Source organism: Cyanistes caeruleus, chromosome 22, assembly GCF_971803275.1.
Source record: "Cyanistes caeruleus chromosome 22, bCyaCae1.hap1.1, whole genome shotgun sequence".
Taxonomy (NCBI): Eukaryota; Metazoa; Chordata; class Aves; order Passeriformes; family Paridae; genus Cyanistes; species Cyanistes caeruleus.
In genome coordinates this window covers 1,180,193-1,207,097 of record NC_141722.1, presented here as the reverse complement: position 1 = coordinate 1,207,097, position 26,905 = coordinate 1,180,193, and the positions used below count along the sequence as shown (strand labels likewise).

The following is a 26,905-nucleotide window of genomic DNA, read 5'->3' as shown; positions in this document are numbered from 1 at the left end:
CAAACACTGCTCCCTGAAGGCTTTAAATCCCTAGGAAGAAATGACTTAGGTTTAAAAATGAGATGAAGTTTTAAACTCTCTGTTTATTGTGATCTGGAATTTTTGAACTCAGTTAATGCTTTGTATTGCACAGACAGAAATTTACCTCGTGCCCTCACAAATGTAAAAGTGTTTTAATGATGGAATTTGAAAAGAAACTTAAACAACATCAGCCTTCTTGTGGCAGATCTGATACAGAATTCTTCTGTTGGAGAATTGATGCCACGTGAAATCCTCACCCTCCAAAGATTTTGGCAAGCTTAAACCACGACAGCACAAGATTTCTGTCCAGGTTTGGATTTCAGCTGGGATGTGGCAGTGTGAGGATGGCCACAGGAGGAGGCTTGGGAAGTTTCCTGGTGCTAATGAAGCAATTCCCTCGTTTGGACAGGTTCCAGAGCGACCCCTTGTCCTGCTCATTAGGTGGCTGATGGAATTCTTGATGGAAATTTGATGGAATTCTTCCCAGGTCACTTCTCCAAAGGGATTTGGTGCTTAAATTCCATCTGCCAGGAGCAATCAGATGGGAAGGAAAATGTGAGCAGAGCAGTTTTCATTAATGAAAGGTGCTAGAAAGCACAAACCTGGCTCTTTTTTTTTTTTAATTTTTTTGGGAGACTTTCAGCCTTCAGGATCCCATTGTTTGGATACTGTTTTCCTTCCTTGCAGAGTTCCTGCACTTCACAGCTCTGCTGAGCAGTTTGAGTCATCCCACCATGGTCCAGATGTGTGCTTTTAAGTACAACTGGCACTGAAGTTACACATACCTAACTGGATTGGTATGTTTGCTCCAGGGATTTTTGCACCTGTGTATGCTGGAAAGAATTCCTGTAAAATACCTGTACAGAGCCCCCCTGGGCTGAGTTCATCAAGTGGGGGTGCAAAACCCCTGGGCTGTTTTGCCTTCTTCATTTTCAGTGTCTGGGTGAGGTTGTGGAGGAGCCAGGGAAGGAGAGAGGAGCTGTGGATGATCAGAGGGACAAATGTCACATCCTGCTCACTCCTGCTACCAGCCTGTCCTTCCATCAAACAACTCCTGAGGAGGCAACAATTGTTACCTGACCTCCTGAAGGGTTTGTTCCTCCTCCTCGAGGTGTGGGATTGCAGGGGATTTGTTCAACACCTGAGTTTGGAAGGTGGAAGTTGCTGGAATTTGCTGCTTCCTTCAATATTCCGCAATGTTCCCGTTGTGATTCCCGTGCTGGTGACAGGGGACGGGCTCGGTGGCAATTGTGTCACCACTTTGTCACTCCTGTTGCCATGAGGGCAGCAGTGTTTGCTCCCTCACCTCGGCATTTGGGGAATGTTTTGGGTTGCTGTGGGTGCAGTCATTGTCACTCTTGTGCAAACACGTGGAGCTGGATGCTCAGCGTTTGCCTTTGGGGCAGCAGTTTTAAATGCCACTTTCCTCAGAAGTCTGTTGATTTAAATAGCTGGAGACATCCCCCCTTTCTATTTTCTGTTTTCTAGTTTCAGAAGCTGAACTTCTGGAGCTGGCAGAAATAACTGTGTGACCTTTAGGGAATAAAAGGAAATCTATTTTTCTGTTTTAAATGAGCCAGTTTGAAACCCTGGGAAGGTTTGCAGAGCCAGGCTGAGCTTCCAGGTGTCTTTGGCATCAGGGGGTTGGGAGTGCCATAAGCCACAGAATTCTTGATTTTTGTCTCTGAGTGGAAAAATGCACAAATGTTTATATGGATGAGTGATTTGGTTCTGCAGTTGAAAGTCAGGGCTTGTTTTTATTGCTGTGGGGTGAAAAGTCGTTTTCTCCGCAGCGATGTCTCGGGGGAGCAGAGCGTTACCAGGAGAGTCACGGGGCCTTTGCTGAGCTGTCCTTCCGTGTAAAACAAAGTGATTAATCTGCTCTCCTTTCTTGGGGCTGGGGGATTTCCTCCCCTGTCACATCCCTCTTGAAGTTACAGCTTTCTTCTGGCCACAGCTTCTATTTCATGGCTACAGCTCCGGCTCCTCAGACGAGTTTCCATCCTCTGGCTCCACCCGCTGCAACTTCAAACACTTCATAAAGCTTTGGATCACTCTTAGATTAAATATTTTCTTTTATTCTTGCATTTGTAAAGTAGGTCAGTCTTAAGTGTGACATTTTTTGTATAAAACAGCTTTTTCCAGGAGTTCTGTGGTTGGGGAGTAACGAATATAAAAATTCAGTGTTTGATCGTGACATTAAAACTTTAATTGATTTTAAGTGAACCGCTGTTCTGAATTCTGTAAGGAGAATTAATGATTAATGATGCCTTTTAGTCACCTTTCTGGGCAGCCTCACAAAAAGTTATTTTCCCAGAGATAGAAAGTCCTCCCCAAGGACAAGGGGTTGGTCTTGATGATCTTTTGAGATCCTTCTAACTGAACCCAGCTATGATATAATTTATCAGTGTTTTTGTTCATTAATAAAGGGAACCCAGCTATGATATAATTTATTTGTTAATCAAGGGACATGACCACCATAAAACGGTTTTTTCATTGTTTTTTAACAAAGTTTTGTGTGTAGGTGAAGTCTGATCTGGATTGCAGCACCCATGGGTGTCCTTAGGCAGGGAGCAGAGGTTGCTTTTGTCCTTTGAGAATGGTTTGTCCCTTGGGGTGTTGGAGGTACCACAACAGGAATTCCTCCTGCTTGAGGCCTCCTGAACATTCCAGAAGCATCTGCTGGATGCTTTGGGGGTTGCAGCCAGGTGAGGGTCGGTCTCTCCTCCCAGGTGAGGAAAGGAAAACAGCCTCTCCCAGGTTGTGCTGGGGGGGTTAAGTTGGATATTGAGGAAAAGAAATTTCAGGGAAGGGGTTGTGAAGCGTTGGAGCAGGATGTCCTGGGCAGTGGTGGAGTCACCAGCCCTGGAAGTGTTGAGGAAAGCCGTGGATGTGGCACTTGGGGTGTGGGTTAGTGCTGAGTGTGGTGGTGCTGGACCTTAAAGGACCTTGGGGACCTTAAAGGACCTCAGGGATTCTGTGATTGCAGCTCCCAAAGAATTCAGATTCCTTCTGCAGCCGTGGAGGATCAGGGCCAGGGACATCAGAACAGGCCACCAAGGAAGGACAGAGATGTTCCATGCAGGAGCTTTGGTGCCCTGCTGGGCCTGGCTCCTTGCTCTTGCATTTCTTTAACAGAAAATCCCAGTTTGTGCCTTCCTGGAGCCTTTTCCAAGCTGCTTCCTCTCCTGCTTGGGTTTCAGTGTGTGCTGTGGATGGAAGGGTTTCTTGGAGGAATCCCAACCCTCCTGCAGCAAATCCAAATCCTCAAATGTCAATTTAAATCCTCCCAATCTGTCATCTGTCTCTGTTATGGACCAATTAGCCTGTGGCACCTCTTTATTTTCCTTTAAAAAACCAGAGAGGAACATTCTCCTCTCCAGCTGCGACTTCCCTGCCTTGAGGAATCCCACCTGAGTGCTGTGTGAGATGCAGTGTCATGATCAGTGCTGTGCATTTCCTGCCCATGAAGTAGGAGGGGATTTTGGAGTGGCTCTGCACAGAGGATATACATTGATATTTTGGATAATATCCATATTATTATCCTTTGGATAATTCAGATCCTGGCGTGCCTTGGATTCACTTGCTGCCGTTGTTGTTCCAATCTCCAGATCCCGGGCCTGGCCGTGGCAAAAAGCAGCTTTATTGAAATGGCATGTTGGTATTTAAAACAATATTAATATTATATTTGATTCATTAGATCTCCAAAGGCGCTTAAAGCGTTTCCATGTGTGCGCTGTTGCTTCTGGCGGGACGCTCTTCACATGGTTTTATGTGGTTTCAGACAACATTTTAGCACATTCTTAAAATACCCACAAAAGCCTTTATGTAAAATCTCATAAAGGTGAACCACATAAAAATTATTTTATTTTTATTTTTTTTTTTTTCCTGTTTCATGTCATTAGGATCAAAGTACAGTAGGTAAGGATGAATTTCCCCAAACTCTTAATTAACGTTTCGTGCTCGTGGCGAGGTCGTAAAGTGCGTGATGGGGAAAGTGTCTGTGCACACTGCAATGTTCCCAGTGGCTGCCAGTTCATTTGGAGTGAGATCACTGATTCTCTAGATGAAAATTAATATATTAGATATATTTTTAAAGCGATCTGACTCTGAGGAGGGACAATAAGCGCTTCTCTGTGCTGAAGGAAGGGTCAGTTGGGTTGGAGCTGAGGTTCACTGCAGGATTGGAATTCCCATTAACCAAAATCCATTTGTGAATTCCCCAGGGGGTGTAAAAAGGGGATGTGTTTGTGTTGGTTTGGGAGGTTGGAGTTGTCTGCTTCAGCGTGGCTGGGCTTTGCTTTTTCTGTGCTGTCAGTGCTTGGTGAGTGGCTCCTGGCTCAGGAGAGGCAGAGCAACCCATCAAAAATAAATAAAAATCAAAAATTAATCTGTGGTTTGATAGGGTTAATAGGAAAAAATCAACTGAAAATAGGAAAAATAAAAGGTGAGTTAACAGGAAAAATTAGCTGAGTAAATTTTTAAATTTAATGAATTAATTTGAATTAAAAGGGGAGTTAATAGGAAAAATTAACTGAGTAAATAGGAAAAATAAAAGGTGGATTAATAGGAAAAATTAACTGAGTGAATAGGAAAAATAAAAGGTGGATTAATAGGAAAAATTAACTGAGTGAATAGGAAAAATAAAAGGTGAGTTAATAGAAGAAAATTAACTGAGTAAATTTTTAAATTTAAATTTAATGAATTAATTTAAAATTTAAATTAAAAGGTGAGTTAATAGGAAAAATTAACTGAGTAAATTTTTAAATTTAAATTTAATGAATGAATTTAAAATTTAAATTAAAAGGGGAGTTAATAGTTAATGCTGTGTCTCTGGGTGTGGAGCTGTGGGAGTGTGCTGTCTTGAAAGAAAAATTAATAAAATAAATAATCTGTATTAGCTCTTAGAAATTCTGCTTATTTAAGATTATTATTATGGATATCTGACTGTGGCTCGGGTCCTGCCTGCTTTTAACTCACCTTTGGGTTGAATCCTGCAGGTATTTTGAAGGTGGAGTCTCCTCTGTCTACCTCTGGGATCTGGATCATGGCTTTGCCGGGGTGATCCTCATTAAGAAAGCTGGAGATGGATCAAAGAAGATTAAGGGATGCTGGGATTCCATCCACGTGGTGGAGGTTCAGGTACAGCCTCTGGGGCAGCTGACACATCCAAGGGAAAACAAAACCCACTTAATTCCAGACAATTAAGGAGCACAGGTGTTCCACTGAACAATGCAAGATTGTGGCAGGGCTGGAAACTTCTTGTTAAATTTTTGAAAACGCCCCGGAGCCATTTGGATAGAGATAAGTCAGTTTTTGTAATCAAAAAGAATCCCAGAGGAATTGGAAGAATGTTATTTCTGTGCATGTGATCCCAAGATGTGGGGCTTTTTTTAACATAAAGAGCTACAGATAAATATCAGTAATTAGGTAATAAAAACAAGGTAATAGGAGGGTAAATTGCTCTAACTAGATTTGCTTTGGAAAATTAAGAGGAATGTGCACACTTAGAATTGTCTTTAAGAGACCGTGAGTGGGGTTGGATTTACCTGGCCTGACACTTCCCATTTCACTTTGGGAAGGATTTTAACCTCCTGTCTCCATCCCTTTTTGTCCTTTTCACTCCCAGGAGAAGTCCAGTGGCCGCACTGCCCATTACAAGCTGACCTCCACAGTGATGCTGTGGCTGCAGACCAACAAAACGGGCTCTGGAACCATGAACCTGGGGGGGAGCCTCACCAGACAGGTAGGGCTGTGTCCTGCTGCACACCCAGCACCCCGCTCAGCCACACAGCCCTGGCTTTCTGAGCTCTTGGATAAACATCTCCTGGAGAATCAGCAGAAATTAACATCTCCTGTAATTAGCAGAAAGCCCCCTTGAACTGTGCTCGACACATTGGGGCTTGCCATTAAAAATAACAAAACCTTCAGCAGGAGTTTAGACTTGCTCCTAAGTCTCAGTTTGTCTTTTGGTGTTCTTGGATTTTTGTTTTTTCCCTGAGTGTTGCAGGGATATTTTTATCTGTAAGATTTGCCCACTTTCTCACTGGATTATAAAAACACAGGATGACTTCTTTTCTTACATCTCTCTTTTAAAAAGCTGAACCACTGAGAACAAACCTGAATTTTGCACTGACTGTAAGATTTTTTTTTTTAAGGACATCAATTACAATTTTCCTTTGGTGTTTTCTTCCTGCATAAAAAAAAAAAAAATCTAAAAATTTATTTTCTAAAAATCTAAAAAATGTAAAAAAATAAGAGAAATCTGTCCTAATGTGGCAGCATTAATGACTTTCCCTGCCTCCTGAGAGCTGGTTTTCAGCAGGAAGGTGCCAGGCTGGCAGATCCCTGCAGTCCCTGCCAGGCAGGATCTGCTGAACTGGAATTCCTTGGATGAGGCTGCAGCACCTGCCAAAGGTTTCTGCCTCCCTGCTGATGAGCTGGGCTTGCTTTGGGCTCTGGAAGTCACCGAGTGGAGCAGGGTAATAAACTCAGGAGGACAGGAGGCACATTGTAAGGTCATGGAGAGATTGGCAGCAGCTGAAACTCCTTTATGAGCCTTCCCAGGGCAGACTGGGGCTTTCCACACAAAGGACAATGCAGACTCTGTTAAAAACCTCCTGGTTTTGTGCAGGTTTGAGCCAGGTGAAGGCAAGGAGGGATTGCAGAGAGGGACTGAAACTGGGTTAATCTTGCACAGCTTGCCCCAGCCTGGGTGATTTTTCTTTCCACCTTGTTGACATTGAAGAAGCCGATGGAAAAGCAAACGAAGGAAAAAGGCATCTGGAGACGGTTTTGAGCTTTTTTTTCCTGCCTCTTTTTGCAGTAATTACACCAGAGTTATGATGACCTGGCCACATAGTTGATCCCAGCCTTGCTAATCCTGTAAATCAGAGCTGTGAAGTTGAGGCCAAGGGTCTGGCTGTGGCTGTGGCCTCGGAGCAGGAGCTGTGCCAAGGAAAACGAGGGTCTGAGCAGGGTGCCTGTCCTCAGTGCACCTTGGCCTTGCTTTGACTCTCCCCTCTCAAAGCTCCAGAGGGGAGATTCTTCATGCTCCTGTCGTGGTTTTAGCAGCAGAACTTGGGTTCAGATGTGGTGCAGGTGGGTAAAGGTCCCCCAGGTTTGCCCATGGTTTGGTGAAGGAAATGGGATGTGTTTAATTAATTACTTAATTAACTAAATGAATGGAATGTTACACAGCAGATCCCTGGGCTCAGTTCTCAGCTGATCCCTACAAGCCCTGCAGAGATCACAACCTCCATTTCTTGGTTATAGTTTGCAGTAAGTGCTGGAGATGCAAATTTAGCCTTACTGACACCCAAATAATTCCACATATTTTCCACCTTCATCCTGCCCCTCTGCCTGTGGCTTTGGGAGCCCTTGGCACACGTTGCTGTTTGTGTTTCATTAAAGGGATTTTCACTTTGCTCCGTGGCCAGAGCAGCTGTGGCTGTTGTTGGCTTTTCAGGCCAGACCAGAGGACGAGTTCCCTTCTGCCTTTGCTGGTGTTTTCAGACCCTTTCACCACGAGACAAAGTGTTTCTCCAGCTCAAATGTCCCTCTTTGTATAATTCCTCCAAATAATGTTTACAGGAAGGCCAGGCAGCTGCTTTAATCCATGCAGGAAACATCCAGAGTGAGCAGCCAGCCCTGGAAATCCCAGAGAAATGAGTTTCCCTGAGTCAGAGTCGGAGCAGAGCGCTGGGGGAGCCAGGCAGGAGAGCTGGGACTGGGCTGGGCTGGGACTGGGCTGGGCTGGACTGGACTGAACTGGGACTGAGACTGGGACTGAGACTGGGACTGAGACTGGGACTGAGACTGGGACTGAGACTGGGACTGAGACTGGGACTGGGACTGGGACTGGGACTGGGCTGGACTGGGACTGAGACTGGGACTGAGACTGGGACTGAGACTGGGACTGAGACTGGGACTGGGACTGGGCTGAACTGGGACTGGACTGGGCTCACCCTGGGGTCTGGCTGAGCCCAGCAGGCAGGTGGGGAATTAAGGGAAAGCTGCTCCTAAACATCAGCCTGTAGAGGGAATTTCCCCTCCCAGCAAATCCAGCAAAAATCGTTCTGCTGGAGCTGTGCAGCGCCAGCCACAGGAAGGAACCTCTAAAAACCCCAACAACTCAACAAACCCCAAGTGTTTGTAGGCCATGGCTGATCCTGCACTCCATTAAACAGCCTCTTGTAACATCTGGCCTTCCAGAGCACATAAAAATGTTTTCCTTCTGGCAGCAGTTTTTATGGAGATGTAATAATATACTTTTTTTTTTTTTTTTTCCTTTAAAAAAAAATTAATTCTATTTTCAGCTTTTGCTTCTCAGCCAGGGCCTGTCCAGGTGTGGAGGAGGCACAGGACAGCCCCAGATTTGGGCAGTTTGCTGAGATTTGTGTAGTTGAGGTTTGCACTGTCCCTGCAGCTGTCTCCATTCCATGTAAACAGTCTGAAGGCAAAATTAAACCTCCTGCTGCTCTTTCTCCTCCTCTTCCAGGTTATCCTTTGCCCTCGGGGCTCCAAGTGAATTACACGCTTCCCCAAGCCTGTTACAGACTTGGCTTATGAGAGAAACCTGTGGCTGGCCCAGAGTTTTGAACTGTGCCCGAGGGAGGGACAGGAACAGATGGAAGAGAGAAGTCTCTGGGATTAGTGAAACCCTTTGAACACTCCTCTTCCCACTGCTTTTGTCTCCCAGTTTTGTTTTCGTGCTGTCTCAGCAAATCCTGCCGAGGTTCCTGGGTCTGATGTTGATTGTGGAACAGCTTGGCCGTGTTTTGGGCACGATTTTCAGCTCAGGAGCTGGGGAGGGTGGGGTTTTCCCTTGGCTCAGAGCTCGGCAGGCCGTGGGATGGGTGTTCCACGAGGCACAGTCAGATGAAATCCAGCTCCCAGTTCTGATGTCGGGGTGACAGGTCTCAGCTGCTTCAGGGAGCCGGTGTCACTGTGCTCTGCAGTTGTTCCAGCTCTGAATTCCTCCTGCAGAAGCCACCTGGCTGTTCCTCAGTGGGGAGGGGGTGGCTCTTGTTCTTTTCATTCCCCCACATCTCGGTGCCCGTGGCGAGCGCTGGGGGTTCCTCAGCGCGTTCTCCACGCTGGAGGAGCTGCTCAGAGCCTTCTCCCAGCACTCCTGGACACTGCCCTGCCCCCAGATTCCTGTGATGGATGGATCTGTGCTTTCCTTTGCAGATGGAGAAGGATGAGACTGTGAGTGACTCCTCTCCACACATAGCCAATATCGGCCGCTTGGTAGAGGTGAGTGACTTCTTCTGCCCAGATTTGGTCCCAAACCTCAGGATTTTGTTGCATTTCTCATTACAAAGAACTCACTCCTTGCTGTTGTTGCTCAGTGCTCCTCCTGTTTGTGGGTACAAAGCCACCCCTCTGCCCCTTGTCTCCTCCTCCCATTCCTAATTCAAATTAATTTGAATTCCCTAATTCAAATTAACAACTTCCTACCCCCATATTTGCTTTTGCAGCCACTTTTGGGAAGAATTATTTCAAGTCAGGTTGCTGCACAGCACTGCCCCTTGGACCCAAAGTTGAGTGTTAGGAAATGCCCTGGAACTGGGTTCAGTTTTGGGTTTTGTGGCAGCACTGGAAGCTCAGCACGAGCTGCTCAGCACCAGTTTTGTGTTTCACTGCACTGTCCTGAAGCTGTTCCACATTCCCTTGATTTTTATAGCCAGGAAAGGAGGAAATCCTCAACTCTGGTGCATTTTTAGTGAACTGGGAAATTAAAGAAAGGCAGCTCCTTCTTTTTGGATCCCTTTTTTAAAGTTGAGCAAAAGCTGCTTTGTTACAGGATCTCTCTCAGAGCTCTGTGGTGCAGCTTTGAGGAACAAATCAAAAATCCAAAGTGAGCCCTGAGCACAGAGCTGGGGACTGTTGGTTTTGCTGGAGGGCTGATTTGGGAGGGTTGGGCTGATGGATTTTGCTGCTTGCAGAGCTGGAGAGGAGCTGCCCTCTCGTGGTGCTGAGAATTCCATGGGCTGGGCAAGGCTGGGAACGCTCCGGGTGTGCAGCTCACGGGGGCTGCACTGACCCTGCAAACGGCTGAGCTGATTCAAGAGCTGCTGCTTTATTTTCCAGGACATGGAAAACAAAATCAGAAGTACACTGAACGAGATTTATTTTGGAAAGACAAAGGACATCGTTAATGGGCTGAGGTAAGGGAGCTGCAGATCCTTTGCATCCCTGTGGTGCCACCCCAGCTTTTTTTTCCCCTTTCCCTGAGTTTTGGGACAATATTTGTTGTGTGGAGTCCAGGGAACTCTTCTACTGCAGAAATGTGAAGAAATGTTTTAATCCCTTTTTCCCTCACCAGGAGCAGAACAGCCCAATTAACACTTGTGTTTTCAGATTATTTCTCATGAGTTTTATTCTTCACAGTCTTGCAAGCTCTCCTTAAATTCTGTCTTCTCTTTCTGCTGTCCTTAAAAATAATCCCAGAATTAAGTCATGACGTGGGTGGTTGGTGGTGTTTAGGGTTTGTTTTAAATTCTTTCTCTCAACACCACTGGTCAAAATGCAGTGTATGAGAAGAGATTAAATTCCCTGTGCCTTTCTGTAGGGGAACTGTGCTGTACTTTCCAGCCCCTGCTCATTCCTGGCCAGGAATTTGACATGGAAATCCCAAGCTGGTGATTCTCTTGCTCACAAAGTACAGAACTGTGATCATTTTAAAGTTCAGAGAGACCTCCCAGCTCAGTGTGGGAATGTAGAATAACCACAGGGCACAGAGAAATGCTCTGCTCTTCCCTCACGCACTGAGATGTGGAGAAAGAGAGGGAAATGATGTTAATTAAACATCGGTGCTGCTGTGTGGGCAGAGGGAGCAGCAGGAGCTGTGGGAGAGGTTCTGAGCTCTGGGTTCTGCCCCAAGCCCAGCTCAGCCTCAGTTTCCTTTGTGCTGAGCAGGGTTTAGCCAGGAAGTTTTTATTTCCAGCAGAGTCAATCTGTAATAGAACCTTTCTCTTGGGAACGTTGCCTTGAGCTGTTGAATCTCTGCTGTGTCTCCCCATCCCTCGCTCTGAGTCCTGGCCCCGTGTGATGGAAACACCCAGAACACCCTCAGCCCTTCCCTTCTCACCTCTGCGTGTCCCCTTCTCCTCCCTGCTGCTTCCCAGAGCCCCAGCTCTGTGTTACCGACTTCTCCTGACTTCTCTTTTCCCTCTTTGCTCCCTGGTTTCCCACTGCTCTCTGTAGATCTATCGATGCTATTCCCGACAACCAAAAGTATAAGCAGTTGCAGAGGGAACTTTCTCAAGTGTTGACCCAGCGCCAGATCTACATCCAGCCTGATAACTAAACCAATCCAGGTACCCTCGCTGCCTGTGAGGTGTGAGCCAGCACTAAACCAGGACTCACCAGCCCAGCCCCTGCATGGTACCGGGAAGAACTAACCCCTAATCCCGCAGGGAGCGGCGGCGGCGCAGCCCGGCCGCCCCCAGGCTCTGTCTCAGCGCAGCCACTCAACGCTGTGGTTCTTGTTTGAAATGTTTCCTCCTCCTCTTCCTCCTCCTCCTGGCTCTTGGAACTGGGGCAGGATTCACCACTCTGCACTCTGGCTTGGGAGCAGGGAAGGAGCACATGGGCCTGTGCCTGGAGTGCTGTGGGCTCGGGATGCTTCAATCCAGAAGGGGTTTTTGTTTCTGGGTTTTTTACACCTGTGGTTCGCCACTTCCATGAAGAAATTCCCTGTAATCCCAGTGTCCTCCCTGCAGAATGAAATCCTGGGAGTCTTGGAAATCCATTCCAGCCATCCAGTCCATTCCAGAGAATGGAATCTTGAGAGTTTGGGGAAAAAAAAAAAAAGTCTGGTTCTTCCCATGATTTCTGAGTAAAGGTGTGCTCGTCCACACTCCCGTCCCCGTGAGCCTGCTGGGTTTGGGATTTCCTTGGAGCTGGAGCTGCAGTCCTGCCCGAGCTCACCCAGACATTGCCCAGCCTCCAGAGGGGTTTGTTGCTCGTTTGCTCTGGAGCTCTGAGTGTCAGGAGTGCACGGCAGTGACTGACCCTGAGCCAGCTTAACCTTCCACTCCAGTTCCTAACCAGTTCCAGACGTTGTTTCAAACACACTCAGCTGACCAACTGTTGGTTGATAGTGGCCAAGAACCACTTGTCCAGCCTGTGACAAACGGAATTATAAATGTGTATGTTTTTATTAAAGCAGCAGAAGTCCCCAGAGACAAGAGAATGGAAATACTGTTATAAAAATGGTAGGAAAATCGCCACCACAAAGAGCAGCCTCGTCTACAGGAGACAGCAAGCAGGGAAAATGAGCTTGCTCTGAATCACAGAATCCCAGGCTGGTTTGGGTTGGAAGGGCCCTTAAAGCTCATCCAATTCCAGCCCCCTGCCATGGGCAGGGAAAGCTTCCACTAAAGGCTGTGAAATGTGCTTTAGGTGGGGAGAAATCCTTCCCAGCTGGATCCTACCACTTCCCTGTGGCAGCAGCTCTGGAAAGGTTTGGTTCTGGATAGAACCCGTTCCATCAGTTTATTTAAGAGGGGCCTTTAAAAGTGGAAATTTGTTATTGTCTCAAATCAGAGGTTTTCCACAGGCATCTCCTGGAGCTTTTGCTCTGTACTTTGAGGCAAATAAACCTGCAATAACCTTGTGACAGTATCTCTGTTCCTCTTCAGCTGCTTTCATCACTCACTCCTTAGGGAAGCTACAAAGACAGGCAGATTGGAGAGCAGAACCTCTGGCTGCTTTTCCTGGGTGAACAATCCTGCAGAAGGGTCAGAGCTCCCCAGCCAGGTGGGGCTGGGTTTTCTCTGGACTTTGGGGGAGCAGGAGCGCTAACCCCCCTCGCTGCGGGGCGCTGGGCTTCTTCCAGTCTGTCACAGCAAAGGTTGGGGATGTCCCTCGGCAGCTGTGGGTGCTGATCCTCAGCAGAGCGAGTTCTGCTCCGTGTTCTGGGTGGTTCTGAGTGCTCACATCTCCTTCTGCTTCCCGGGGTCCAGCAGGCAGAGCTGAGCCTGGGCTGAGGGGCTTCTCCTTCCTCCCGACTCCCAGCACTTCCCTCCCCTCTGACGCGCCTTTCCTTCTTCCCCGCAGGTCTGTGCAGACTTTTGCAGACAAATCAAAACAAGAAGCTCTTAAAAACGACCTGGTGGAGGCTTTGAAGAGAAAGCAGCAAAGTTAAAAGTCCTGTCCGTGCTAACCAGCCATGCCATGCACTCGTTAGATTCCTTTGGTAGAGAATCATCCCCCGCCCTTTTCTGTTGGTCACGTCACGATTTGCATCCAATACTCTCCATGCAGCGCCATCCTCTCCCCATGAATAAAGCTGTACAAACTTTTTCAGTCTCTGAGGCCTACTTTGCACCACATTTTACTATCAAGACCTTAGGCTATGTTTCTGTAGAAGTTCCACGTTATTTTATTTTCTTCTCCCCCCTCTTTCCCACCCTCTCCCATTTATATGCATCACCACAGATCATTGTTTGTCTTTTCCTCCCTCGACCCCTCCTGCCTTTTGTTACATTGGTGTAAAAAATGTAAAACAAAAATTTATTAAATACTGTGGTGTGTGAAAGAGGAAGAACTGGAAAAACAAAACAAAACAAATAAGAAGAAAATCTATTCCACGTATGTTTGGGGGCTGGGAACAGGGGCTGGCTGGAGGGAGGGAGGGAAGAGAGGGTGTTCCTTGAGCTTGTACCATACTGAGTAACCCAGAGGTGCAGGAGATGGTGATTTGGAGACCTGCTGAAAGTTCTGCTCTTCTATAGCCTGGTTCCAAGGCGCTTTTCTGTCAATTTTTATGGAATGCAAAAGGGGTTTTTGTTTTGTTTTTTTTTTTTTTTTGTTTTTTTTGTAAAGCTTAAATTGAATCTACATCTGATACTTGAGCCTCCATACTAAAAAAAAAATGGAAAAAAAGAAAAAAAAGAAAAAAAAAAAGACTAAAACAATAAAAACCAAAAAAATCCCAGGAAGATGCATGTGTGGTTGTGTCCTTCTTGTTTCTCTTTCCTTCCTTGGGTCACTTGGGGTTTGTTTTTTGTCCCACATCCAGAAATGTTTGTCTGGAAGGGAGTGTGATGGCCCTGCTGCCTCTCCAAGGTGCTGGGGTTGAGGGATGCTCCAGGCACCCAGCAGATTTATATCCAGATTTATAGATATATTTTATATTTAGGGGAGAAGGATCTGCCTGGCTGTGCTGGGTGTGCTAAAAAAATCCTGATTTTTATCCTGATTCAATCCCAGTTATATCAGATTTAAGCCTGGGGGGTTCCTGTGTGTCCAGCCCTGGGCAGGGTGCTGGGGTGGCCGGTTCCTCCCATCTGTGCTGTCCCCAAAGCTCCTCCCTGCTCCCTGTGTCCCCTCCAGGGCCCTGGGGCACAGGGACCTGGCACAGCTTTGCCTGCTCCAGGTTTGGTTGTATTAAACCTCATTTCAAGCCCATGAAGATCTGCCAGGCTCTGCTGCCCTGGCTCTGGGAATTGCCCCCAGTGTTAGTTAGTACTGATTAATTAATGTGCTCTAATTTGCTTTGTTTCCATGAGCTGGGTCGCACCCAGACTCCTGCAGGTGAGCAGAGCTGACCCAGAGCCTGTGGAAGGGACATGGGCTGGGAAAGGATGGGATTCCCCAGGGAACACTGGAATTGTGCTGCTGTCTCAGGGTTCTGTCCCAACACCAACCCCCCCTGAAGCTGGAGACTGCTGGAGAGGTTCTCAGTTTCCCTCGGGGCTGGTTGTTCCTGCTCAGCCTTTTCTGCTTGAACATTTGGCTCTGCAGAACGCCGAGCACAGGGACAGGGCTGCAGCGGTGGCTGGGGAGGGATGGGAACCTCGGGGGGAGCCTCAGCAACTCCCAGCCCCTCCTGAGGTGGGTGTGGGTGTGTAAAGCTCTGTGTTGCTCCATCCTGCCCAGCCTGAGTAAAGTCAGAGTAAATCAGCTTTGTACCTGACTCCTGCTTTGGGTACACCTGTGGGGACAGAGTGTGACACAGATAAATACAGACACAGATGGAAAATGGGCTTTTTCCTCCTCAGGGCTGAGCTGCTTTGTCCTGCTTCAGGAAAAGCCAGCATGTGACAATCATTCAGTGTTGTGAGGGGCAGAGATGAGGGGTTTGCTCACGATTAAAACTGGACAGGAATTGTTCTGCAGTTCCCAGGGAAAGACAGGAAGGGAAATACTGCTGGCTTCAGGATGAGGTGAGCAGTGAATGCCTGTGAATGGTGAATTAATCCAGTAAAAACCCACTCACTTCAAGGGGCTCAGAGAGACTGAAATCTGCATTTCCTTTCTGAAAACAGCTGGCTCAGCCCCCAGCCCTGGCCCAGCTTGTTTGAGTGCACCTGCTGCTGGGCAGGTGGGCACTGAGCAGCTGGAACCCCATTTCATGTGAGATCCATTGGGTTGGGGTCCTCAGTGCGAGGACAAAAAGCAGAGCAACTTCCTTGGGAAGGACAAACGTCATGGACTGGCTGAGGAATCACAAATTAATGCAAATTCAGCCAAAGCCAAAAGGGACACGATGCTGGGGATCAGGGAGGGAGCAGGAGAGGGCAAAGGGAAGCAAAAGGAAGAGCTGATTGCAACTCAGAAAAAGGAAAACTCTTGTTTTCACAAGGCCAAGCTGTGACAGTTTTTCCTGAAGGGTGTCCAAGCTTTGGTTGGTTTTTCTCAGGGAGATTGAGCTGCTCATGCCCAGCAGGAAGAGCTCAGCATACAAGAGAGAGCCTGGCTACACCTCCACTCTCTCCCCTGCTTCCCACCCTTCCCTGAGCTGAGTTCAGGGCCCCTAGAGGGGAATAAACTCATCAGTGCTGGGGATGAACTCAACAGGTTGAGGATAAATTCATCAAGTTGATAAATTCATCAAGGAGAGAGGGCAGGAACTGAAAACCAGAGTGAGCAGAGGCAGCTCATCTGCTGGGGAACAGCAGTGGAGCAACTTCCCCGAGGAATCCGTGCAATTAAAATATGGGTGAGGCAAAAAATGAGGAGTCAGAGAAATGGGAGTGTGAGACTCGTTAGGAGCTGCCAGGTAAAGCAGCAAAATGAAAGCAAGGGAGGCAGGTGGGGAAGGATGTGTTTTATAGGTGGGTGAGCCGTGCTAATTAAAAGAGGTGTGGACTGAAGGCTTTGGTTCTGCAGCTCCTTCCCCCCTGGATCCAGCCCGGGGTGTTTTCCAGAAGGAGCTGAGGGGGAGCTGTGAGGTGACAGCGGTGCTCGTGTCTGTGCCAGGTCAGTCATCCCTGTCCCTCCCCAGGCTTTTCAGCACCAAGGAAGTCCCAGATCACCCCTGGGAGACGCAGCCGTGACCGGGCTCAGCTGTGGGGAACCGGAGCAGGGAAGAGCAACTGAGCCACCCCAAAATTCCCTTTTATCCTGAAAGCACCGCTGAGGCACGAGGTGTCCCAGCAGTGTCCTCTGCCACCGCCTGGGCAGCACAACGGGCTCGGGGCCTCTTCTGCCAGGAGCCACCAGGACGGAGGGGCCGGTCTGCCCGGCCCTAAGGCCACCTTCCTCCTCCTCCTCCTCATCTCCCTGTGGGGCAGGGCCCTCTGTCAGCTCTCTGGGCTCTCATCCTGCTCCCCAAGGAGAGCATCCCTCTCCTCCAGGGATCTGGGCCGGCCTTTGCGATACGCCAGGAACTGGAAGGAGATCTGGGGACAGGTCAAGGCTCTGCACTCACAGCGTGGGTCTCAGGGTCCTGTGTCACCACCCCGAGTTTGTGCCAGGAGAGGTGGGAACGGGACAAGGAGATGGATGCAAACCAGGGGCTGAGGCCAGTGCAACACCACAAATCACCCACAGAGCAGCAGCTCCCCTGCCCTGCCCGTTCCACTCCCTGCAAGGAGCACAAGGCTGGGATCCCAGCCCAGGGGAAAGGATACAACCAGGTCGAGGGCCAGGACACCCAGGCTGCCCACGAGCCAGGGCAGGTGGTGCAGGATGTAGTCACCTTGGCCCTGGCCTGGCTCTGGGTTCTTCAGGAGGACGCTGAGGCCGTACAGGGAATTCCCCAGCATCACCAGGGCAAAGAGAGAGTAGGAGACACCGCTGGTGGATTTCCTCTTGTACTGGGGAAAGAGGGAGAGGAGCTTGGCTGCAGCTCTCCTAAATCTCTCTACAGCGTGATATTAATCATCCTCTCTCCCAGCATTAAAAAAGAGAAGTGGTGACAGAGCTGAGAGTTTTTTAGTTCCCCCTTGGCTTGTAAATAACACAAAATGAAACCTTCACCCTCAAAATATTGGTAGGTTAAAGGGAGTGGGGAAAAATAAATACAGAGAAATAGTCCCTTATGGAATAATCAGAGATGGGGCCTGGGACCTCTGAGCAGAGAGAAAGGAGATCTCCCTGAGGAGAAAGGAGAACACCCAGGGGAGAAAAGAGATCCCCAGGGGGAGAAAAGAGATCCCCAGGGGGAGAAAAGAGATCCCCAGGGGGAGAAAGGAGAATCCCTCAGGGAGGAAAAGAGATCCCCAGGGGGAGAAAGGAGAATCCTCAGGGGAGAAAGGAGAATCCCTCAGGGGGAGAAAGGAGAATCCTCAGGGGGAGAAAAGAGAACCCCCAGGGGAGAAAGGAGAATCCTCAGGGGAGAAAGGAGAATCCCCAGGGGGAGAAAGGAGAATCCCCAGGGGGAGAAAGGAGAATCCCCAGGGGGAGAAAGGAGAATCCCTCAGGGGAGAAAGGAGAATCCCTCAGGGGAGAAAGGAGAATCCCTCAGGGGAGAAAAGAGATCCCCAGGAGGAGAAAGGAGAATCCCTCAGGGGAGAAAGGAGAATCCCTCAGGGGAGAAAGGAGAATCCCTCAGGGGAGAAAAGAGATCCCCAGGGGGAGAAAGGAGAATCCCTCAGGGGAGAAAGGAGAATCCCTCAGGGGAGAAAGGAGAATCCTCAGAGGAGAAAGGAGAATCCCTCAGGGGAGAAAGGAGAATCCCTCAGGGGAGAAAGGAGAATCCCTCAGGGGAGAAAGGAGAATCCCTCAGGGGAGAAAGGAGAATCCCCAGGGGGAGAAAGGAGAATCCCCAAGGGGAGAAAGGAGAATCCTCAGAGGAGAAAGGAGAATCCTCAGAGGAGAAAGGAGAATCCCCAGCCCCCTCGGAGTGACAGGAGAGGAGCCCCAGGGTCCCGGGCTGGGCACTCACGTTGGTGCAGATCTGGGGCACTCGGGAGCACAGGTAGAGCACGGAGGAGATGGAGCCGATGGTAAATCCAATGATTTCAGTCCTGGAGAAAGGCTGCAAGGCAGGGGCGGGGACAGGGACAGCCCCCGCGCTCAGAGCCCCAGCACGGCCACACCCAGGCCGCCTGTGCCCTCCTCGGACAGCCCGGGGGTAATTACAGCTGATAGTTCTATTTCACTCTGCCACAGGAAAATAGCCAGTGCAATCTGTTTTAACGGGATTTGGGTTTATTTGCGTTGCTCGGAGAGGTCCTTTTCTATTGCCAGAGCAAAATTATTTTGCAAACCTACCCTCAGTTTCAGCCAGCTGAGTTAGCTTACTGCACTCCCTTGATTTTCAATAATATATATAAATGTGGATAACTGGAAAAAGAATTAAAGGGGAGAAATCTTTCAAATTTCCTGAGAAGAGGAACCACATTTTTTTGGAGGTTGTCCATCCTATGCAGCTACCTGAGATAAAGTCTGTGTGCAAACAGAGATGTGGGAAATGTGAGGCTTGCTGACTCTTGAGCAGGCCCACAGAAGTGCTTGAAGTTTGAAGTGAAAATGCCCTGAAATGTCAGAAATCCTGCAGCAAACTCTTCTTGAATTTTGGAGGAAAGAGCTCTCTTTCCAGTGTCACCTTCCTAGAATGTAACAGTCTCCCAGAGAACAATTTGGTCCTAAAATAGGAACAGCCCCTAACCCCAAAACACGTGGTGGGGTCCAGGGTGGATTTTTGGGATCACAGCATCCAGCAGGACGTCCCCACCCACACCCCCATCCCATCTCCCAGGTTCAGGAAGTGGCTCACCTTTGTTCCAAGCTCATCCCCGGGGGCTGAGAGCAGAGATCTCCCTTTGAAGGCGGCGGGCTCCTCGGTGCTGGCCCTGCCCAGGAGGGAGAGGCTGGCCAGGGACCCCAGGGAGAGGAACAGGAAGGCAGAGTTGATGGGAGCAGGGACTGCAGGGAGTCAGACACAGCCTGGTTAGGGAGAACCCAGCAACAGCCCCGGCTGAAGAAACCTCCAAACTCTCCCTTATCTCACCAAGGGGTGGGGCAGAGGCTGCTTGCTGTGATTTATCTCCAGTGATGTGCCCAATCTGTACCTCATCAGGGAGGAAACTGCTCCTATCTCGGCTTCTTTGGGTTTAGGGCTCTTAAAAATCATCCCCACTAGAAAATTTCACTGTCTTAAATCAAATCCCTGTCAGAGCAAGTCCTGCTGTGGCTTATTTATTAGTAGTAATTTATTATTTTTCAGTAATTTTTAGTGATTAAATTCAATAAACAAGCTCTTCAGCTTAACAATGGGTCAAATATCAATTGGTTGATCACTTTACATGTCTTTACCAAGTTAAATAATTATCCCAGTCCCATGGAGCAGTGCTGGAAAGGGGATTTTCTGTTTTCTCTCACTGTTTAAGCCCTGCAAGAGCTGCTCAGGTTCCCTTTTCACCCCAGGAGCTTCCCTGTCAAGGGTGGAACACTGACCCCGAAACAGGCAGAAAACTTCTCCCTTTCCCTCCCAGCACTGCCTGAGTCAGGAGTTCTGTGCTTCCCAGCTCCCAGGTGGAGTCACCGTGTAACTGGGAGGGATTTATGGATTTCTGTGCCCAGTGAGGCTCATGCTGGGGATTGTTTTCAGCCTGGACACCGTGAGGGGGCTTTCAGGGTCTGCAGAAGCCCCAAGCCCAGCCTGTAACTGTTGGCTTTGGCTCTCCTAGGAGCTCAAATTACCCAAAAAAACCCCGAAAACAAAACCAGCAAGCAATAAGAGGCATCTAATTACTGTGCCTGGAATCTCCCCGGGCTCCCAGAGCCCCCTGGAATCCCCCCCTCTCTGTCCCCAGCCCTGCCCCAACTCACACGCTCTGCCCCTGTTCTTCACCCGGTAGTAGCAGTAGAGGGAGAGCATCCCCAGGTCTGCCAGCACGTAGTAGATGGCCGTGTACACCTGCGGGGAGGGGACGTGCTGGGGACACCCACGGGGACCTGGCTGGGCCGGGCTGGTCCCACAGGGCTGCTCCCCTGCTCTCCCTGGGGGAGAGGGGAGTGTCCTGGCAGGGAGAAGGGAGCAGCCCCAGAGGGAGAGGAAGGAGTAACTCAGGGGGTGAAGAAGGGAGCATCCCTGGGAGAGAAGGGAAAACACCAAGAGGGGAACAGGGAGCATCCTTGGGAGAGAGTGGACCACACCCGGGGCGGGGGAAAGGGAGCAATTCCAGGATTGGAGGGACATCCGGAGCAATGCTGGATAAAGCAGCTTCCAGCCCCTTCCTCCTCCCTGGAGCCGGGGTGTTTGGGAGCCAGCCCGGCCCGGTACCTGCAGGGGCAGCTGATCAGCCAGGAAAGAACCGATGAGGTTGAGGAGGTCTCCGCCCAGCCATCCCAGCAGGAAATAGATGGAGAGAGCCTGGTCCATGATGCCCGTCCTGCAGGCCTGGTAAAACTGCCTGCAGAGCATTGGGCAGAGGCACAAACATCACCCTCAGCTGCTTCAGCGCTACCTGGGAGCCGTCCCCAGGATTCCTGCGGATCCCCAAGTGGGAAAAGCAAGGTCACAGGCTCCCGTGGCCCCAGGGAGGTCACCGAGTGGGAGGAGCAGGGAAGATGATCCCCGGCTTCTCTCCGGTTGCGAAAGAACCGTGACTCCTCACGTGCCCCCTCAGCCACCCTGGTGTCAGCACTTCCAAGCACCCCACGGGGACATTCCTTCTGCAGTGTGACCTGTCCTGCCCGCCCTGCACGTGCCTGACATTCCTGACACGGCAACAACGCCACGGCCACCACCAGGCTCTGGGGCTGTGCTGCCTGCTCCCCTCACCCCAAATCTGCCGACCCTCGCTGCTTTGGGGAGGGAATTTAAGAATTCTGGCACCTTGTGCTGGCAGCTCGGATTCTGCCATCCCCCAGAAAGGGCTGCCTGGGATTTGTGAGCGATACTCCAGGATTTGGGAGCGATACACGGGATTTGGGAGCAGTACCCAGGGATTTGGGAGTGGTACTCCAGGATTTGGGAGCGGTACCCAGGGATTTGGAAGAAGTACCCAGGGATTTGGGAGCGGTACCCAGGGATTTGGGAGCGGTACCCAGGGATTTGGGAGCAGTACCCAGGGATTTGGGAGCAGTACCCAGGGATTTGGGAGCGGTACTCCAGGATTTGGGAGCAGTACCCAGGGATTTGGGAGCGGTACTCCAGGATTTGGGAGTGGTACTCCAGGATTTGGGAGCGGTACCCAGGGATTTGGGAGTGGTACTCCAGGATTTGGGAACAGTACCCAGGGATTTGGGAGCGGTACTCCAGGATTTGGGAGCGGTACTCCAGGATTTGGGAGCGGTACTCTGGGATTTGGAAGAAGTACCCAGGGATTTGGGAGCAGTACTCCAGGATTTGGGAGCGGTACCCAGGGATTTGGGAGCAGTACTCACGGGAAGGCTGCAGCGATGAAGCAGGCGATGGAGCCCAGCCCCAGGATGATGCTGGCGACATCCCGGCTGTCCTGGGCACACTCATTGAACACATCCATGATCCAGCGGGAGCCATTGGGACAATCAGAGAGATTCCCAAAGGGGAGACCACTCCAGCGCCGTGCAGCCATGGAACCGCCGGGATAACGCTGGGAAAAAGGGAATAACACAGGGAAAAATTAATAACACCGGGATTAATAACATCAGATCTGGGTGAGGGACAGGGCTGTGGCTCCTCTGGGTGCTGGCTCACGTTGGAAAAATGGATCATTGGTGAATAACACACTTTTATAGGCCTTGGGTTTGCTGCCAGCCTGGCAGGGTTTAGCCTCAAAGGAGAAGCAAGAAATGAAGGAAGAAGCAATAAAGAAGAAATAAGAAGGAGAAAAAAGAGGGGAAAAAAAAAGGGGGGGGGGGAAAGGAGGGAAAAAATAAAAAAGAAAAGGAAAGGAAAAAGAAAATGAAAAGAAGAAAAAGTTAATGGAAGGGGAAAAGGAAAAAAAGAAGAAAAGAAGAAAAAAAAAAAGAAGAGAAAAAAAGAAGAGAAAAAAGAAGAAAAAAAAAAGAAGAAAAAAGAAGAAAAAAAATGAGAAGAAAAGGAGAAGAAAAAGGGGGGGGCAGGGGAGAATAAATAAAAGAAGCCGAAATCCAACCCAACCTGTCCTCGCAGCTCCGGCACTCGCCTCCTCACCGACGCGGTTCGGAACTTTATTTTTCCTTGAAAACCCGCTCTTTTTGACACTTGGGCTATTTTTCTTTGCAAATCCAGACACCCGCTGGGTTTCCTTTGCCGCTGTCCCAAATCCTGCCGGGTTTCCTTTAACGCCGTCCCAAACCCTCCGCTCTCCCCAGTCCTGCCGCTCCTCTGCCGCCTCAGCCGCTTCCTCAGGAACTTTTCACAGCCCCGCGGCGTGAAACCAGACAGCTTTTTCACAAAGCCGCTGCTTTTCCCCACACGCTTCCCTCGGGTTCCCAAAGTCGCCGTTTCTCCCGAGCTCGGGTTGCTCGGGCCGGGCCCGGCGGTGTGAGGGGCCGGGCGGGGCGCGGGCCGGGCCGGGCCGCGCAGGCGCGATGGCGGCGCGAGCGGCGATGGCGGCGGTGGCGGGCAGCGGGGCCCGGCCCGCAGTGGTGCTGGGGGCGATGGAGATGGGCCGGCGAGCCGGGCCCGAGGCGAGTGCCGAGCTGCTCCGCGCCTTCCTGCGCCGCCGACACCGCCTCCTGGACACCGCCTTCATGTACGCGGGCGGCGAGTCCGAGCGCATCCTGGGCGCGCTGCTGGCCGGCGGCACCGAGCCCGGTACGGCGGCGGAGGGCGGGCTGCCCTCGGCGGAGGGGGGCTGTGGCTGAGGAGAAGGGGCTGCTCTGCCAGGCTGACACTGTCCTTGAGGAGAAGGGACTTGGCCAGGATTCGTTCTGTGAGGAGAAGGGATATTTCCCTGAGGAGAAGGGATATTTCCCTGAGGAGAAGGGATATTTCCCGGAGGGAAGGGTCTTCCTTGAGGAGAGGGGTCTTCCTTGAGAAGGGTTTTCCCTGAGGAGAAGGTCTCATCTCTTCTGCCAGGCTGACACTGTCCTTGAGGAGAGACTTGGCCAGGACTCGTTCCCTGAGGAGCAGGGTTTTTCCCTGTTAGGCCAATGCCCTCCCTGAGAGCCCTTCCCTGAGGAGATGGGACTTCCCTGGGGAAGGAGAAGGGTCTTCCCTGTCAGTCTGACAGTCCTTGAGGAGAAGGGAATTACCTCAGGACTCGTGCTCTGAGAAGAGGGGTCTGCCCTGAGGAGAAGGGTCTCCTCTGCCTGGCTGACACTGACCCTGAGGACAGGGGATTTCTCTGGGGCTCATTCCCTGCAGGTTAGGGGAAAATATCTTCTCCCTGAGATTTCCCCTGGGCCAGTTCCCTGGGGAGAAGGGTCTTCCCTGCCAGTTTGAGGCCATCCCCAAGGACAAGATCCCTCCCCAGGGTCCATTCCCTGAGGAGAGGGATCTTCCCTGCCCAGCTGCCTTCCTCCTTGAGGAGAACTGACTTTCCCCAGGCCTATCCCCTTAGGACAAGAGTTTCCCTGCCAGGCTGATGCCGTGCCAGAGGGGAAGGGACCCCCACACTAGTGCTGACCCCCAGACCTTGAGGGGCAGACCCTCAGTCCCTGCAGAGAGGAGCTCCTCAGCCAGGCTGACGGGATTCCAGAGGACAGGCACCTTCCCTGAAACACCTCAAACACTTGGGTTATGTCCCTTATCCCCACGCCCCTCTTCAAGGTGGCAACATCCTTGTTCATTCCTTCTCTCTCTCTGCCAGTGGAAGTGGCCACCAAGGCCAACCCGTGGGATGGGAAGACGCTGAAGCCGGAGAGCGTGCGCTCCCAGCTGGACACGTCCCTGGAGAGGCTGCAGAGGACGAGTGTGGAGCTCTTCTACCTCCATGCTCCCGACCACGGGACCCCGGTGGAGGAGACCCTGCGTGCCTGCAATGAGCTGCACAAAGAGGTAAAGTGCAGAGTCCAAGCCTGGACAAACCTTGATTCTCTCCTTCCCACTGCTTTTTTTAAACCAGGGCTGCTTGTTGTGCCCATCTGCACAGCTCTGGGAAGAGGAGACAGAGCCCAGGTCAGAGCTGAGCAGTCGCTGCTCTTTGTGTGCTCACGTGGTGCACTTTGTACCCCAGAGCTCTTGGAACATCTGGACTTTGCTTCCAGCCCTCTTAACAGTCTGGGTTAAGATTGGTGCTGGTAATGGGTAAAGGATTCCTGAGTTTTGTTTATCTGGTTGTACCATTTAAACTAGAAGGTGTGAATTCCAAATAAACAGGAAATGGGGAATATTTTTGTCATGTCTTAATAATTCATAGTCTGGCAGAAATGGTGGACAGGAATTAACCCTTCTGGACTAAAATTTGGTGACTGTCCTTTTCACTGTACCCATCTTGTGCTCTCTGGGTCCAGATGAACTTCAAAACACTGGAATTCCCTTTTATTCCTCTGCAGGGGAAGTTTAAAGAGCTTGGCCTGTCAAACTACGCCTCGTGGGAGGTGGCAGAAATCTGCACCATCTGCAAGTACAACAACTGGGTGATGCCAACTGTGTACCAGGTGAGGGAAGGAGGGAAGCTTGCATTTGGGCTCCCTAAATCTGGGAGCAGCCCCAGTGTGCTAGGTATAAACCCAGAAGGAATCTGCTGCAGTTAGTCTGGGAAGTCACAGAGGTTGGAAAAGACCTGCAGTCCCAGCTGTGCCCAATGCCCACCTTGTCACATCCAGGCCTTCCTTGGACACCTCCAGGGATGGGGACTCCAAACCTCCCTGGGCTGCCCTTCCAAGGCCTGAGCACCGTTTCAGGAGGAAATTCAGGAAGCTGAGCGAGGTCTTTTCTTGGAAACAGCTCAGTGTGTTCATTGCTGGAGTCAGCGACTCCCCTGGCACGGAACCTGAAGTGTTTGCAGCTCTCCAGCGAGTCTGTTCCTAAGCAAACCATAACCTTGTGCGATGTGAAGCCGCTCTCTCGGATGGGCATTGCCAGGGAAGGGTGGGAAAAGGCAGCTGCTGTGCCCTGAGCTCTGTTTGAGGCTGTCTCCCACCCCGTGCAGGGAATGTACAACGCGACCACGCGCCAGGTGGAGGCCGAGCTGTTCCCCTGCCTCAGGCACTTTGGGCTGCGCTTCTACGCCTACAACCCTCTGGCAGGTACAGGGGGCAAGGCCAGGCTTTGGGACAAAACCCTGTGGAATAGGGGCTGTGCAGAGCCAGCCCAGCCTCAATCCTGCTGCTCCCTTCCATCCCAGGGGGGCTGCTGACCGGCAAGTACAAGTACGAGGACAAAGACACGCGCCAGCCCACGGGGAGATTCTTTGGGAATGACTGGGCTCAGGCCTACAGGGACAGGTGAGTCCTGAGTTGACAGAAGAGCAGGAATGGCTGCATTAAAAAAAAACTGCTCTGATAGTCAGCTGAGAGGAAGCAGAATTGACCAAAGCTCAGGATTATGTCAGCACACGTGGCTGGGGCTGTGGTGTGTGACTGAGCACTGTAGGGTGGATTTTAGGCTCAGCTTCCTCATAACTCCCAAGGGAGATTGCAGAAGTCCTCAGAGGCTACGAAGAGACATACAAGGTTTCCTGAAAGCCTTTTGATGGGAATAGCACTGACTAGAGGTCCCAAGGGCAATAACAATGATTTCTTTTCATGCAGGTACTGGAAAAAACACAATTTTGAGGGAATTGCACTGGTAGAAAAAGCTCTGAAAGAGGCTTATGGCCCCACAGCACCCAGCCTGGCATCTGCTGCACTGCGCTGGCTCTACAACCACTCCAAACTGCAGGTGAGAGCTTGACCTGGGCACTGCTGCTGTGCCAAACAGGGAAATTCCAGTGTAGGTGTCTTAATCCTGTGGGATCGTGGTGTTACAAGGTGAATATTGCTGAGCAGACTCTGCCAGGCAGCTCTGCCTTTCCCTGTGGTATCCCGTGTGGTCAGAGCTGGAGGCTTCAAGAGGAAGATTTTAGGAGTCATGATTCCCATGCACTCAACTTCCCTGCAGGGAGAGGACTCACCTTTCACTGGACCAGAAATTGAATGCTAAATGTTCCCCACCTCCCCTGAATGTTCCTGTAGCCCATCATAAAGTAGGACTTGGCAGCTTCTGAGGATTTGGTGTGACTTGGGGATGTCCTGGCCTAGCGAGCAGAATTTGTGGTGCCAGTTGCTGGATTCCTCATTCTTTAGTGGACAGAAAGGCCTCGTTTGGCCCACAGTGGCTTGGGAGGTGAACTCCCTTTTGGGATCAGCAACACTCTGTCTCTTCCCAGGGTTCTCTTGGAGATGCAGTGATCATTGGGATGTCCAACTTGGAGCAGCTGGAGCAGAACCTCAACTACAGCGAGGAGGGTCCCCTGCTGCCGGCCGTGGTGCAGGCGTTCGACGAGGCCTGGAACCTGAGCGCGCACGACTGCCCCAACTACTTCCGCTAGGGAAGGCTGGCACGGGCTCCAGAGACTCGGGAGAGAGGTGCTGCCCACCCTGCCCTGCCACCCACGGCTGGAGGGCTGCAGGTTTGTCCTGAATCAGTGAAGCTTTGTAGGATCCACACCCGTGCCTTAGTCCTCCCTGCTGGCCCCTCGGCTCCCCCAGCACACCCCGTGATCACACCCCGTGATTCAGGATGCAGCTGATGAGGAAAATGAACACCTGAACCAGGTGAAGGCCCCTGTTCTGCTTTAATGTGAAATCTTAAATGATTACATGAGAGAATAAAACCTCTTCCTAGTGCAGACCCAATCTCTGA

General features: G+C 50.6%; 3 protein-coding genes and 1 long non-coding RNA gene across 15 annotated transcripts in view; 2 read left to right on the top strand and 2 right to left on the bottom strand.

Moving 5' to 3' along the window:
• CAPZB (capping actin protein of muscle Z-line subunit beta) overlaps positions 1-13,973 on the top strand; it is a 59,326-nt gene extending 45,353 nt beyond the window's left edge. For 5 of the 8 annotated variants that reach the window (XM_086860418.1, XM_086860420.1, XM_086860416.1 and 2 more), the window contains 5 exons: positions 5,022-5,163; positions 5,651-5,767; positions 9,214-9,279; positions 10,117-10,193; positions 13,090-13,973. In XM_086860418.1, coding sequence (XP_086716544.1) covers positions 5,022-5,163; positions 5,651-5,767; positions 9,214-9,279; positions 10,117-10,193; positions 13,090-13,177 — 490 coding nt within the window. In that variant the 3' untranslated portion in view covers positions 13,178-13,973. Of the gene's footprint in view, positions 1-5,021; positions 5,164-5,650; positions 5,768-9,213; positions 9,280-10,116; positions 10,194-11,232; positions 11,346-13,089 lie in introns of all 8 variants that reach the window. The other 3 variants (XM_086860419.1, XM_086860415.1, XM_086860421.1) reach the window with 1 other exon arrangement.
• LOC147649516 (uncharacterized) lies at positions 2,091-5,101 on the bottom strand. The gene is made up of 2 exons (XR_015278695.1): positions 5,002-5,101; positions 2,091-3,641 (listed from the first exon to the last, which is right to left on the bottom strand). It is a non-coding gene; the product is annotated as an uncharacterized LOC147649516 (long non-coding RNA).
• SLC66A1 (solute carrier family 66 member 1) lies at positions 13,600-22,898 on the bottom strand. Of its 5 annotated transcripts, XM_023940259.2 has the most exons (8): positions 22,292-22,898; positions 21,595-21,782; positions 20,489-20,618; positions 20,035-20,122; positions 18,980-19,128; positions 18,146-18,238; positions 16,890-17,075; positions 13,600-16,658 (listed from the first exon to the last, which is right to left on the bottom strand). In XM_023940259.2, the coding sequence occupies exons 2-8, from the start codon at positions 21,762-21,764 to the stop codon at positions 16,560-16,562; spliced, it is 915 nt and encodes a 304-aa protein (XP_023796027.2). In that variant the 5' UTR covers positions 21,765-21,782; positions 22,292-22,898; the 3' UTR covers positions 13,600-16,559. The 5 variants fall into 5 exon arrangements, with proteins under 5 accessions (XP_023796027.2, XP_086716550.1, XP_023796026.2 ...); XM_086860424.1 differs by lacking the exons at positions 21,595-21,782; positions 22,292-22,898 and adding an exon at positions 20,755-21,148; XM_023940258.2 differs by lacking the exons at positions 16,890-17,075; positions 18,146-18,238 and having other exon boundaries at positions 13,600-14,968.
• AKR7A2 (aldo-keto reductase family 7 member A2) lies at positions 22,705-26,898 on the top strand. Its single transcript, XM_023947489.2, has 7 exons — positions 22,705-22,930; positions 23,928-24,115; positions 24,613-24,717; positions 25,212-25,308; positions 25,407-25,506; positions 25,813-25,942; positions 26,430-26,898. The coding sequence occupies exons 1-7, from the start codon at positions 22,705-22,707 to the stop codon at positions 26,589-26,591; spliced, it is 1,008 nt and encodes a 335-aa protein (XP_023803257.2). The 3' UTR covers positions 26,592-26,898.
• The last annotated feature ends 7 nt before the right edge of the window (positions 26,899-26,905 follow it).